The sequence below is a fragment of the Rutidosis leptorrhynchoides genome, chromosome 10, assembly GCF_046630445.1.
Source record: "Rutidosis leptorrhynchoides isolate AG116_Rl617_1_P2 chromosome 10, CSIRO_AGI_Rlap_v1, whole genome shotgun sequence".
NCBI lineage: Eukaryota > Viridiplantae > Streptophyta > Magnoliopsida > Asterales > Asteraceae > Rutidosis > Rutidosis leptorrhynchoides.
The window spans coordinates 247,001,955-247,017,667 of NC_092342.1; the positions used below are offsets into that span (position 1 = coordinate 247,001,955).

Here is a 15,713-nt window from a genome sequence, read left to right on the forward strand (position 1 = left end):
GACCCAAGTGGCCTATTTATAGGAGCGGGAGCTTTGTAATGTTCGGAGACACGTGTTTTGCTGCCATTGATTGATTTATGCGAAAAGTGCATAACCGACTTTGTTCTTTACGCTGACATGACATGTGTGCTGCTCACATGTTCTTTTTAGGGCTTAAGCATAAGTAACGGCCTACAGGGCAAAATACTGATTGGCCTATTATGTTATTAACAATGTTAAAATTGTTTGGGTTAAAATGCTTAATTATATAAACATTTAATATATAAATATATCATCATAATATTTTTTTTATATCATCATAATTACTCTCAGTTATATATGATATTTCGTTATATTTATACACTTTCCTTTTACGTTTTTATTCAATTAAATGTTAGGGAGTAAATATTTTCTATTATTAATGTTTTATATTTATTCCACTGATAATCCGTTCAACGCACCTTAGAGATAATAATATTTTAATATGTATGGTGTAGGTGTTTTTGTTGTCATTAGATTGTATATTTGTATATACATAAAAGTCGATAAACTAGTTAGTTAAGTGATTTAGAACATATATAGGTTACGAGTTACGACTTATTTTTATAACATGTTATAACTTTTAATAGCGTTAAGTTGAGAAAATATCTAACAGTGAATATCCAATGAATATCTTATTATTTTTTTATTCATTGATGGCTCATATTAATTGAGTCAACAGCAAACGTCGATTTATTGGTGACTTGACTGCTACTTAGAGCTTAAATTGAATATGCAGGATTTAAAACCCATAGAAATTTGATCATACCATTTTCATGGCGTCTCATGTTTTATTTTTTATATTTTATTTAACTTTTAAAAATAAAAATTTCTGCTGGAGATCTATCGGAAGCAATCTATTTATCTGTTGAAGAAAAAGAGGAAGTACATTTTCTACTTTTTAGAGTATTTCAGTCCGAGTGGAGAAATGAGTTCTCATTATTCAAAGATAGGGGAATGATTGTTTACATTTCACATATCATACCTCACGAACGTGGTATTGAGTTTTGTTATTGTTTTTTTTTTTTTTTTTTTTTTATTCATTGATGCTTGCGGTTCAAAGTGCCAAACAACCAAATCCCAAACCACACTCCAACCGCGGCACCGATAGTAGCCGTCTAATTCGATCCATATCTGTCATCATCTTTTTTTTTTTTTGAAAGGCAAACTTGCATCAGCGTATCATTTATTTCAACGACACTCATCATTTGCACACACACACGCGCTTTCGGGCAGGAAACCCGAACCACACTCTGAGAATCCGACCCTTAAACCATCTCGAGGGGCAGGCGGGCCGGACCTTAGTCCCGGAGCGGGTCGGTAAAACCTTCCCTTTGGGCCACCTTCAAGGAATATATTTCAATTCCTAGAGCGGGTGACGAGGTTCGAACCCGAGACCTCTAGCCCTACGAGTACACAAGTGTAACCGCGGTACCGCTGTACCGAATATCCATATCTATCATCATTGCCATTCCTAGTTTAATCACAAGCTGGTGTTGAAACAAATGGTTCCTTCACAAAGTTATTACTGACAATGAGAAAGAATGAAAACTGTCTTAAATTGTTAACATCATAAACCTTGTTCTATTTCACAAATCTCACCGGACCACAAATGTCATCTCCGGCGGTTCAACGTTCATCTACTCAACGTCTCCCTACCTTCAAAATCACCACCACTTCATCAGCACCACCAACAACTACCACAACTCCGTCGTCACTCCTCGATTCCTTCGCATCCGATCCAATTTTCTCCAAATTCCTCTCCTCCGATTTCAATTCAACAAAATTCTCCTCCGAAGCACTTTCTTCCGGCACTGCCGCAGCTCGCGCTGAAAAAATCCAAGACGGCATTCATCTCCTCGAAAAACAGCTCCGTTCGGAGGTATTATCACGCCACGACGATCTTCTCTCACAATTATCATCCGTAAAAGATGCTGATTCATCACTCTCTACAATCCGTTCCGCCGTTTCATCTCTTCAGTCGTCCGTACGCCGCGTCAGATCCGAAATCGCTGATCCTAACCGTCAGATCAGATCTAAAACGGTACAGCTTTCTAACCTACACGTCACCGTTGATTTACTTCAGTCAACTGTTCGTGTTATTCGTTTATCGAAGAAGCTTCGAGATGTAATGTCGGAACCCGAGGTTGAGAAATTAGATTTATCGAAAGCTGCGCAGTTGCATAGTGAGATTATACGTTTGTGTAATGAAAATGATTTATCTGGAATTGATGTGATTGATGAGGAGATGAAATTAGTGTATGAAGCTGGAAACAGGTTGAGATCTCAGGGAATGAAGGTGTTAGAAAGAGGTGTTGAAGGATTCAATCAGGCTGAAGTAGGTGCTGGTTTACAGGTGTTTTATAATTTAGGCGAGCTGAAGTTGACCGTTGACGGTTTGATTAATAAGTATAAGAGTCAAGGTGTCAAGAGTGTGAGTGTTGCTTTGGATATGAAGACGATATCGTCGTCTGGTGGTGGTGGTGGTGGATTTGGTGGTCCTGGAGGGATACAAAGAAGTGGGACGCCGCAGATTGGTAGTGGGGCGAAGGCGAAGGAAGCGTTGTGGCAGAGGATGGCTGCTTGTATGGATCAGTTGCATTCCGTTGTTGTTGCAATTTGGCATTTGCAGAGAGTGTTATCGAAGAAAAGGGATCCTTTCACGCACGTTTTGCTACTTGATGAAGTTATGCAGGTGCGTTAGGACTTTTATTAGTTGTCTATTTTTAAAAATCACTCCCCGTAGATTGTTCTTGCATGGTCATGTTCTGTACTCGTAGGATTATATTATAATATATGGTATATATGTATATTTGAGATTTGAGGTGTATGAGGCAAAAGAGATTATATTATGATTTATGACTAATTGACAAATGCATGTGGGTTGATCTCTTTCTAGGTAAAGAGGTTTTTGGATGTGAGTTTTGAAAGTGATTACGTGGTAGTGATCACGCTCACGCTGTAACTGCTTAAGATTTTAAGAGTCGCTTTGATGAAAAGACTACCTGAATTACTCTTTATACCATCAGGGAATGTGGATTTTGAATAGGTTTAGTATCCGTTATCACTTGTGCTGATATCTTTTTATTGCTTGTATCGTGGAAAGAAACATAGCCTTTAGTGTTTAGACATACCCTTTATTACTTTAATTTGGCTAAATCCCTGCTAATTAACTAGTAATAGTTTGACTGACTGACTAGGTTTGCCAACGAACTCTTAGAAAACTGAATGAGCTGCAGCATTTAATTTTTTTGATTAGCAGCATTTAATTTTTTTGATTTAGGATCATGATGCATCATATGTCATTAGGTTTTTGGTGTATATCTCTACCAGATCATATTTATACAATTAATTTATTATTTCATATTTACCATTAGGTGCTTGTGTCTGTTTATTTTCTTTGTAGGAAGGCGACCCTATTTTAACTGCTCGGGTTTGGGAAGCAATAGTAAAAGCATTTGCAAATCAAATGAAATCTACTTTCACTGCATCGAGCTTTGTTAAAGAGATATTCACTGTTGGTTATCCAAAGCTTTTTACTATGATTGATAATCTTCTTGAAAGAATTGAACGTGACACAGACGTTAAAGGGGTTTTACCTGCTATAACAGTAGAAGGTAGAGATCAAATGATCAGTGCCATTGAAGTGTTTCAGACAGCTTTCTTGGCCCTATGCTTGAGTCGCCTATCAGATCTTGTTAATGGTGTATTCCCTATGTCAAACCGTGGTAGTGTCCCTTTGAAAGAACATATATCGAGAATTATAGCTCGTATTCAAGAAGAAATTGAAGCTGTACAGTTAGATGCAAGGTTGACACTACTTGTCCTGCGTGAGATCAGCAAGGTTCTGCTTTTACTTGCTCAACGAGCCGAGTATCAGGTACTATTACGCCTGGAAAACGAAACCCACTACTTAAAAATTGGGTCAGTTGTATACTTGGCAATTGGGTCGGGTTGGGTCGGGTCGGGTCGAAATGGGTTTGAGTTTAAACAAGTCCGGGTCTAAACGGGTCAGAAATTATGAATGGGTCAAACGGGTCAGGTCAAGAGCGGATTGCGTCGGGTCGGGTCGAGACCCTTTTTCCACGGGTTGGGTGGGGCTGAGACCTTTTTTTGTGAATTCTTTAATAAAAGATCTACAAAACCATAACACATACATATCTACAAAAGAGAAGACCTAGACAACTAAATTTAGTAATTCAACTCTTATAATAAGTTGAATATCATTATCATAATTAAAAAACAACAACGAAATTCAAGGCTTGCAAACTACAAAGTACTTGATTGTATATTCATCATTCAACAAAACAATAAAGAAATTTCAAAGACTTCAATTTCGAATACTTGATGTCAAGTAGCAACTGAATAATGGACGTAAAAAGTACGAAATTTTCTGCCCGTGAACATACAAATTAAGGACCACAACTGAGACTAACACAAACAAAAAGACAAGCATCTTTAAATCTAGACCGCGAAGAATACAACATACTTTTGACACTGTTTTAAATCTTCCTGAATCCTGCAAATCAATTGTATATTTTGAGAAAATTCGTATTTGAGAAATAATCATTGTAGATTCCATCTTTAAAATCAAATTTCTTCCAAATTAAAAAATTGAGTGATGCTAAAGTTCAATGGAATCTGACACAACAATGAAATGTCACCGATTGTGCAAATTATAAATTCATACAGTTTTGACAAATTTCAGGGTTGCTTCTGCTCGTCCTAATCAGTTACCATCTAACGTTTTTGAAATTAATACCTCAAAAACTCATGGTAGTGTTCTACTAGCAGAATACATCTAATTTTATACTGTACATCTAAATTAGTACCTCAGCAACTTACCCTTTCCTTAAGAAAGTTTGCGGTACTTTGGTTGTAAAGAAATTGAATACGATCTTCCTCAAACTTTTATGCGATCTTCTCCAGGATTAACGATCTTGTCCAGGATTGACGAAATTTAAGCGATGAAATTATACATCTGATTATGCGAACGAGAAGATATATGAGGAACGTGAAAATATCTTGAATCTTGAATTGCAATTTTGACGATCTACGATTTGGGGATTTTGGCTATTTACGATTTATGAAGACTTGCTATATTGATCTAGAATCTCGTTTTTTATAATGACGATCTAGAATCTGGATTTTGATTTTTGAATAACCCATACTAAAAACCCTGTTGGACCCGTTCCTTAAACCCGTTGGACCGCCTGTACTTTTATTGTAATATGATTAGATCTCTTTTGGACCCCCTATGTTTTTATTCAGTTATATTTTAAGGCCCACTGGACCCGAAATTTTGAACCCAACTGACTACGCCTGGCAAACGAAACCCACTACTTTAAAAATGGGTCAGTTGGGTTCAAAATTCCGTGTCCAATGTGCCTTAAAAATATAAATGAATAAAAGTATAGGGGGTCCAAAAGATATCTAATCATATTACAATAAAAGTACCGGGGGGGGGGGGGGGGGGGGGGGGTCTAACTGGTTTAATGAATGGGTCCAACAGGGTTTTTAGTATCGGTTATTAAAAAATCAAAATCCAGATTCTAGATCGTCAACATAAAAACGAGAATCCAGATCTATATCGCAAGTCGTCATAAACCCTAAATAGCCTAAATTTCCCTAATCATAGATCGCAAAATTGCAATTCGAGATTCAAGATATTTTCTCGTTCCTCATATATCTTCTCGTTCGCATAATCAGATGTGTAATTTCATCGCTTAAATTTCGTCAATTCTGGACAAGATCGTTAATTTTGGAGAAGATCGCATAAAAGTCCGTGGGAGATTGTATTCAATTTCTTCACAACCAAAGTACCGCAAATTTTCTCAAGGAAGGGTAAGTTTTTGAGGTACTAATTTAGATGTACAGTATTAAATTAGATGTATTCTGCTAGTATAACACTACTATGAGTTTTTGAGGTATTAATTTCAACAACGTTAGATGGTAGCTGGTCAGGAAGAGCAGAAGCAACCTGAGGATGATGTACTGTTGTCAAATCTGTACGAATTTATAATTTGCACAGTTGGTGGCATTTCATTGTTGTGTCAGAATCCATTGAACTTTAGCATCACTTGATTCTTTAATTTGGGAGAAATTTGATTTTAAAGATGGAATCTACAATGATTATTTCTCAAATCTGAATTTCTCAAAATATACAATTGATTTGCAGGATTCAGAAAGATCTAAAACAGTGTCAAGAGTGTGTTGTATTCTTCGCGGTCTAGATTTGAAGATGCTTGTCTTTTTGTTTGTGTTAGTCTCAATTGTGGTCCTTAATTTGTATGTTCACGGGCAGAAAATTTCGTACTTTTTATGCCCATTATTTAGTTGCTACTTAACATCAAGTATTCGAAGCTACTTGACATCAAGTATTCGAAGCTGAAGTCTTTGAAATTTCTTTTTTGTTTTGTTGAATGACGAGTATTCAATCTATTACATTGTAGTTTGAAAGCCTTGAATTTCGTTGTTTCTTTAAGTATGATAATGATATTCAACTTATTATTATGAGTTGAATTATTAAATTTGGCTGTCCAGGTTTTCTCTTTTGTAGATATGTGTTATGGTTTTGTATATCTTTATTAAAGAATTCACAAAAAAAAGGTCTCGACCTAACCCGCTCTTGACCCGACCCGTTTGACCCATTCATAATTTCTGACCCGTTTAGACCCGGATTTGTTTAAACCCAAACCCGTTTTGACCGGACCCAATTGCCAGGTATAGGTACTATGATTTGAACCTTCTAATATTAGGGCTAATTTGCAGAATTTTATGTGTGATTGAGTTTTGCTATTGTTGTTGTTGTAGAATTTTGTTGCAAATGTACTTGTTTTCCTTTTTTCACCAAAATGGTACTCCGTATTAAATTATGATAATAGTCTTACATTTATTAATTTAATTAAGTGTGTGTAGAAGACTTTTACTGACTATGTTATAAACATTATCTAATGCCAGAGTGCTCTATATATGGCTATGATCTATATATGGCTATAGTCTGTGCCATTGGAACTGCCATGTACAAAGTAGGTGTAAAAGAACCTTCTTTGCACGAAAGCAAACTTAAAAGCTGTGCTCTAACTTTTTGTTCATATCTTTATTATAATCAGGAATGCATTGATCGAAGTTATTGATTTTATTATTCAGTGGCGGATCTAGGAATCATAGTCACGGGTATCATAAAAGCTCAAAAAATTTACACTATCAATTGTGTCACACAAAAAAATTTACAGGAATAATTGAAGAGAGTTATCTCCAGTCACCAACATTGGCATAAAAAAAGTAGGAATGGATAAATAACACATAAATCGAATCCAGTGGTGTCACTAGTTAAAAGCCCAAAAAAATTTCGACTAGATTGCGTATTTCAATGATAGCCCGTGCTACCACAGGTACTAAAGTAAATCCGCCCCTGATATTATTCTTTAAGTTATAATTTTTTTATTAGTATGTCTCGTCAGGACGTATTTGAATTATGCATTCCAAGCATTTTTTGTATAATCTGAAATAACATACTTCCATGCCCTGAGAAAAAGTCCATATTTGACTTTAGTGTTAATGGTTGTCCTTTTCACTTCAGATTAAGCTAGAGTTGTTTCTCGTATGAGATTTGTCCCCTGAAAATTTACATTAAATCGCGTAGTAAGTAGTGAACAAGGAAAATATCTAGAGAGAATCAACCGAGTACGTCTACTGGATTTACAACTCTGAACACGGAATCGAGTTTATGAGCATAATTCAACCTTAAACTGAGTGGAAACAATTAGAGGTTATGTAGTTGGGAGTTCATATAACATATATTAGAGGTGGCAAAATAGGCGGGGCGGATTGAGAGACATGTCGAAACCGGTTAGGGTTCGAATGTGTAATGTTTCATACAGCCATTAATTTGGAAGTCTGATTAGGTGCACAATTACTTTGGAAGTCTGATTTGAACCTTATCATGACAACAATAATTCGGTATTTGAAATAATACAATTTTGAAGGTTTTAGTCTCTGTGAATACGCCTAGCGTTGACTTCTAAACCTATTCAACTTGTTCCCATTTATCATATGTGATTTGTTAAAGGCAACCGGTAATTGAATTCACCCGGTTAACGTTAACGGGTCAAATTTTTCACCCTTACGATGTATATCAACACTAGAGATGAATAACGAATTGCTTATTTTTCTTTTTATTAAAGATTTTCTATCTTCTATATTTAACTAGTTACAATTGTTCATTTGCTGTAGATATCAACAGGCCCCGAAGCACGTCAAATATCCGGTCCCGCCACTCCAGCTCAACTAAGAAACTTCACATTATGCCAACATTTACAAGACATTCACGGAAGCATATCTACAATCACAAAACGATTACCGACAATCGCCTCCGATATCTTATCCCCGTCACTCAACACCATATACGAAGTCGCGTGTGAATCCGTCACATCCTTATTCCAATCCATGCTCGAACGTCTCGAGTCATGCATACTCCAAATCCACAACCAAAATTTCGCACCAATAGGCACAGATGCTGCAATGGACAATAACTCATCACCTTACATGGAAGAATTACAAAAACACATTTCCCATTTTCGAACCGAGTTTTTATCAAAATTATTACCTTCATCAGCTAAAGTTATATCCATAGGAACCGAAACCATTTGTACCAGGCTGGTACAAAGCATGGCTTCTAGGGTTTTAATCTTCTTCATTAGACACGCGTCTTTGGTTAGACCGTTGTCTGAATCAGGTAAGCTCAGAATGGCTCGAGACATGGCTGAATTAGAACTAGCCGTGGGTCAGAACTTGTTCCCAGTCGAACAACTTGGTGCACCATATCGAGCCCTTAGAGCGTTACGGCCTGTTATTTTTCTTGAAACGTCACAACTTGGTTCGTCGCCTCTTCTTCAAGACTTGCCTCCGAGTGTGATTCTTCACCATTTGTATTCTCGTGGGCCCGATGAGTTGCAGTCGCCGATGCAAAGGAATAAACTTACTCCCGTGCAGTATTCGTTGTGGCTCGATTCTCAAGGAGAGGACCAGATTTGGAAAGGGATTAAAGCGACGCTTGATGATTATGCGGTTCAGGTGAGAGCGAGAGGAGACAGAGAGTTTAGTCCTGTTTATCCTCTTATGTTAAGTCTGGGTTCGTCTATATCAGAAAATAATGCTGTTTCAAGGATATCAAACACGACAAATTAAGATGCATTATTGGATTTATAGTGCTTTTTAAGAAAAATTATTTAGGACAAGATATTTTTATTTTTATTTTACGTGCTCCATAGATATGATGAAATTTTGATTACTGAACAAGCTTTTCATTGTTTCAATTTTTGTATAAAAGAATTGTTTAGGTTTTAACGTTTCAATCATCACCTGGTATGAAAGGTGAAAGTTTGAGTAAACTTTATATTATTTTCACCTCTAGTGAAAATTGTTCTGTATGTAAAACTACCAACTTAGATTAACATTCTACAGATTTGAAGATCAACAAATTGACACATAAAGAATCCAAACAAACGGCAAATAGCTACAGACCTAAAACAAAATGTTCAACCAACAAAACAGGTTAAACAGTGTCGGACACTATGGGAAAGTAGAAAAATGTCAACAAAAAGGAATTCTGTGTACCAACTACACTAAAAGAAGTAAAATCATTGTTGCTAGTTATTTAATTTAATTTTACTAGTTATTTAATTTAATTTAATTTTAATTTGAATATAAAAAGAGAATGATACACTGTCAATCATCACACAATGTTGTTCAAAAGACGTTGCATTCGAGTCGTTGAGTTCATCAAGATTATTATTAAGTCAATTATAGTTGGATATTTTATGAAATGGTATGCATGCCGTCAACTTTCGATGTAATGAAAGTTTATCTTTTAAAAACGAATGCAATGTTTGTAAAATGTATCATATAGAGGTCAAGTACCTCGCGAAAGACAGACTTGACGTAACATCGACACACCAACATTTCTTTCCATCACACACTCGACACATATTCACTCTCAATCATGGCAGAGTTCCTCAAATAAAATAAATTGAGACTCATTATATTAATAAATCATACTAATGTACAAGTCACAAAGCAAAATGTACAATAAATTGTTCACAAGAATTCTTGATAGGTATGCTTTGAAACCACGAGCAGCATCACGAGTCATGAATGTGGGTTTGTCAAAAGTGATGCCAGTGATGTCATGAAAGACATGGGCTATCACGAGGTGTTGGAACCCTCTAACGGTCTAACGTATGACTAAACATAAATTTCATGTGTAATGATGTCATATTCACATTTATATCTATATTTATTTTTCTTTTGTTCATTCATATGTCTATTCATCTTTATATATCTTCTTAATATCAATTTATTTAATCCATATTAATTAGATTAATCGGGTCAATAAATATATGTAGAACACTCGTGACCTCCAGTAAATAGTTCACGTCTCAACCATTGAACTATATTTGAATGACTAAAAGTTTAAAGGGTTTTGTTTCTCCAGGTTATCCGAAAAGACGAGTAGTCTGTAATCATATTCTGATGCATGTGGTTCACCAATTCAATTACGAGACGGAACACACCACCACTAACTGCTTTCGAGCTCGTAAATGGAGTCACCCAACCCAAACCACAAGTCCTCAACCACGCATAAGATGGAAACTACCGCAAATGAACAAGGGAAATCCCGGTCAGAACCACAGTCACTGAGAAAACAGAAACAACCAAGGGGGCGGACCTAGTTTATTGCCACTTGTAGCACGGGCTACTAGTGAAACACGCGATGCGGTGAAAATTTTTAGCGCGTTTTAATCAGTTTTATCGTTGGATAGTGTACACTTTTTGAGTGAAGATAGTGTAAATTTTCCTGAGCTTTTAATTAGTGACACTCATGACTATATTCCTAGATCCGTCACTGCAAACAACACCGGAAAGCCACCGGAAAGACTAGACACTTTGTAAACCCTTGAACCACGGACAACCACCATGGACACCATCAACAGCACCTAGCAAAGGAATTAAAAGGAAGTACAAACAAACCAGAACTAACTTACTGGTATCAATCCATTGGCAAATTGGCCTGAGAATTTTAGTCAATATCTTCATGAAGAAGTTTCACACTTTAAGTGGCAAATTTTGACTACTAAACCCGTTTTTTTATTGAACGGCCAAATTATATTATAACCGTCGAACTAATTAACTCGTTCGTTGGCAGATCGCTCATTAAGCACCCTCAATCGGTTAGCACACGGACACCGCAGCGTTAACAGCCGATTACTCAAACATTCAAAATATTGCACTTAAGTAAAATAATATCTTATCTTTACCATCAATTACAAACTAATCAGTTACTAATTCCGTTGACAATGCATTGGTACTCTATGACGTGCGATTTGTGGAGGCACTACAATATAACATATTCGTGGGTACATCCAAGCGCTTTTCATAACATCGAACAAAATTAGCTCGTGCATTGCGTTAATTTCCCATAACTTATTAAGTGCATAAACCGATGACACACAATCAAAGTCAGGATTTCGAAACACGAGACAATTTGATCTTATAAAAATGAAATATGTATTTAAGGGTACACAATCTACAAAACTAATCCCTAATTACAGATTATGTCCAAACATGGATAATGTTGAAAACGTAAGAAAAGAGACAGCAGATCAAACAAGATGAAAAGGTACTACACCTCGGCATAACGCCAACTTATTCTCATGCTGCGAAACCCAAAAGTCAGCCACCCCAAAATCTAGTAAATTTCCACTAGATTACCCTCAAGCCTTATATTTTTATCTTTATGAAGAAAAGAATGGACACCAAAAGCAAAAAAAGGTTAAAATGAGTAACCAGTAGACTCGAACCTATGACCTTCTGTTCAGAAAGTCAAAAGCCTTTACACCTAACCTAACCTAAAAATAATATGCTTTTAGCAGCCATGGAACATATTTGTAACTTGAGGGGAAAAAAATATATGAGAAATAGTTGAATGTGACCTAATCATTTTCATCTTCAGATGTAACAGGGGAGTAAGTGGCTTCAGCTAAATTTTCAAGCATAAGAATGACTTCACTTGTGTCATCAAGGTAATATTTGGCCTTACTAGGCTTTTGTCCAACGGTACAGGCAAACACGTTAGTAGTGACTGAAAGCATGTTTCTCGATATTGCATTGCCTATAATCTCAAACATATCTTCATCAGATCTGTCGTCACCAATACAAAGGACAAAATCAGCCTGTGTCCCTTTATCAGCCATTGATGTGAAGATTTTCTCTGCTACCAGACCTTTACTAGCTTCCTGTAAACATAGTTTGAAGATTTTACCCAATTGACCCGTTAGATATAAACAAATATATATCTTAAATCAACCCTTTTCACAAATGGCTAAAATGCCACCTTCAATATCTAGAAATGTAGTAAGTTAAATATGTCACATTAAATACCTGAGGCTTGACTTCAACGATATATTGACCACTCTTAACAGCAACAGGTTCGTTTGCCAAAACACTCTCAATATGATCTAACATCTCCTTTGCCTGAGCAAATCCAAAATCGGGGTCCGCGTCCCGATACTGCCACACTAACGCACTCTCCTTGGTTTCGATAGAAGAACCATCCGTGGCCTCTGTATATAGTTTAATCACGGGCTCAGCCATTTGCATCCATCCAAAATCACTATTCTGACCACACGTTTCCCATTCTACATCTTGTGACCACCTGAAATCACAGATAATGTCTTACCCCGTCCAAATTTTCCTGAACGAATACAATAACATCTGGCACCATTGCGATGAACGGACCTCTATATGCCATGAACCACTCCATGTAATATGAGCAAATGCACAGCGAAAGGCTTCTTTCATACCTGAGAATAAACATGCTTTCAAGTGTCAACCAAAAGGTTGGTGAGTTCATAGGTTTATCATAAAACAATAAAATTCATCATTTTGATAGACCACAAGATTTAAATCATGCATGGTACAAATGGGCCCGAATCCTATACCCACCTGTAATGTACATGCGATATCTTTTAAATACAGTACACCTTTCTTGTGTACGAAACCATTTTTCATAAATCTTAGTAACCGTACACATCTCTCGTGCACAAAAATAACATACACATAACCTGTGTATAAAATCATTATCTCGATACATAACATTCATATCAATTGGTGGCAATTATCATGTCCACATAATTCAATGGTGGCAATTATCATGTCCACATAATTCAATGGTGGCAATTATCATGTCCACATAATTCAACGATAATCCACAGAACTTCTGTCTGCATAATAATTCATTCGAAGAATGTTTTGCTTGTGTCTATCTCGTCAAACATTTATAAAAGCATTTCATGTATTCGCAGTTCAAAATATATTTCAAAAGCATTTAATAAAGCAGTTGTAAAAACAGCGCATGTATTCTCAGTCCCAAAAATATAAAGTGTAAAAGGGAGCAAATAAACTCATCATACTGTATTTTGTAGTAAAAATACATATGACGACATTTAACAAGTGTAGGGTTGGCCTCGGATTCACGAACCTATATTAGTTATACATATTAAAACATATAATGAAAATCAAATAATTCCATCTATTAATTATATAGTGTTATATATTTAGTGTTGTAGTTTATATATAATTTGTATTAAATTCTAATATATCCTATATCTTAAGTTGCATTATATATATATGTATTTATTTTGTATTTTCATAATAGGAATGTTGATATTTTTAATATATAAATATAGGTAATATTAATAAAATTTTAGTATAAGTATATTTTTATATACAAAATATTTATTTGTTATAATAATATAATATAAATAATGATAATGAAATTTTAAATAAAAAGGTAGTTTTAATAATAATAGTTATAATAATAATATAAATGTTAATAATTTTTAAATGATACTTTTGATAATACTTATGATTTTAATGAAAATGAAAATTTTAATAAAATGATAATTTTAAAAATAATGATTCTTTTAATAATAATAACAAAAATGATATTAATAATAATAATAATAATAATAATAATAATGATAATAATAATAATAATATTAAACTTGAGCAAACTACCTTTTAGCTTTTCCTAAAAAAACGCCTTAGACAGGGCTCGAACCCAAGACCTCTCGCTCACCCGCAACACCCAAGACCACTCCTCCATTTCTATCTTTCTGGATTTATACCCGTATTAATTATATATAACCCAACTTTTTCTGTTTCCTATTTCTTTATCTTCTACAACTCAATCATCACCATCTTTCTTAACATCAATTCATGATCTTCTTCGTAAAATTTTCTAGTCATTAACATAACATCATCATACATCATACCATCATACCATCATAATCATCATCCTATGATCATCATCATCTCATATCCATCATCCCATTACTCATCATCATTATCAAAATCAAATCACGAGATCATCATCATCATCATTATTACAATCATCATCATCTATGTCTTTCGTGGTTTATGTCACTCTACCTCATCAACAACAGAATGATCATCATCTTAAAATCGTCATCATCTATCATTATCTTCTCAATACCGTTATCTCCATAACCATCATACCATCTTCTTCATACATCGTCCTAAACATAATCATATTATTATTACTCTCCTAATATCTCTAACCACCATCAATACATAATTCATTCAGCTTAAGAATTATTTGGTACGTCCAAGATTACAAACAAGTTCACGGCCCAAGGTGTCTCATTAGTCCACTTAGTAGTTATCGGCCCAATACCAGAATTATCATTATCACGGCCCAACAACTATAAAGTTTCTGCCCAAGTAATTATCTAAGCCCAAATAACAATTATTGGCCCAATATTTGGAAAGGTAGTTCGATGGGCTGCAATAGATCCGCTAGCGTTTGAGATTATAATAGATAATGTGTAACAGCAATTATTAATCAAACACTTCGGTTTATCAACACAACATAAACGTCATCATCTATTCAACATCACTGTCAACATGATCATGCATCACCATCATTATAAAACTTAAACTATCATCACTCGAATTCATTATCAACCAAATACACATCATTATAAGGAGTAATCACATCTTCTTTTTCTTTATTAATCATGTGGGGTTTATTGGTTTAGTATGAGTCGACCAAAAGGAAGAAAAAGAAAATAAACACTCACTAGTTCTATATGTAGTTCAATAAAGTGCCGTAATAATTTTACTTTTCAAGTTGTCAAACCTTTAAAAAATTATGTGGTATAGCTTCTCTCCCCTTTTTATTTGTATCAGAAGGCAACAATAGGCTAAACCAGTGACGTTCGAGCTGTATCAGTAGCGAAGATGGTGATTTTGGTGGTGAGGTGGTTAGGTACATGATGTGTGTATGGCTAGGTTTTGAAATATGCTGAATCAAGAAGAGGATAAGAAGGCAAGTTGGTGGTTTATTGTAAGTACGTGGTTCATGGTTGAACTTTTAACAGAAAATAGATATTTAACGAGTAGCACATTTTAAAAGATTGTCTTTGAAACCCATTTGGGGTTGAGGTAGTTGTAATGGGGAGAAATGGTGTAAACTAGTATACATGCGTACGTGTGTTTGTGTGTGTTGTGTTACACAGAAGACGAGTATTAACTTAGTTCGACAAGTAGTAAACCCATGTGGGTTCGGTTTTTGTTGAAGCTAAACAGATACATTTAGGGTAGTTGATTAA

At 35.3% G+C, this 15,713-nt stretch overlaps 1 protein-coding gene and 1 pseudogene across 1 annotated transcript; one reads left to right on the top strand and one right to left on the bottom strand.

The window, feature by feature from the left end:
- The first annotated feature begins 1,524 nt into the window (after positions 1 to 1,524).
- Positions 1,525 to 9,207, top strand: LOC139870935 (conserved oligomeric Golgi complex subunit 5-like). Its single transcript, XM_071858696.1, has 3 exons — positions 1,525 to 2,713; positions 3,425 to 3,898; positions 8,254 to 9,207. Exons 1-3 carry the CDS (start codon positions 1,631 to 1,633, stop codon positions 9,205 to 9,207), a joined length of 2,511 nt encoding a protein of 836 aa, XP_071714797.1. The 5' UTR covers positions 1,525 to 1,630.
- A 2,626-nt stretch (positions 9,208 to 11,833) lies between these two features.
- LOC139873605 (probable alpha,alpha-trehalose-phosphate synthase [UDP-forming] 7) overlaps positions 11,834 to 15,713 on the bottom strand; it is a 91,519-nt pseudogene continuing 87,639 nt past the window's right edge.

Excerpts from the sequence above, each read along its gene's own strand:
- LOC139870935 (XM_071858696.1), top strand. The coding sequence starts at position 1,631 with ATGTCATCTCCGGCGGTTCAACGTTCATCTACTCAACGTCTCCCTACC. Across the intron at positions 2,714-3,424 it reads TACTTGATGAAGTTATGCAG|GAAGGCGACCCTATTTTAAC; the intron begins GTGCGTTAGGAC and ends TTTTCTTTGTAG. Across the intron at positions 3,899-8,253 it reads CTCAACGAGCCGAGTATCAG|ATATCAACAGGCCCCGAAGC; the intron begins GTACTATTACGC and ends CATTTGCTGTAG.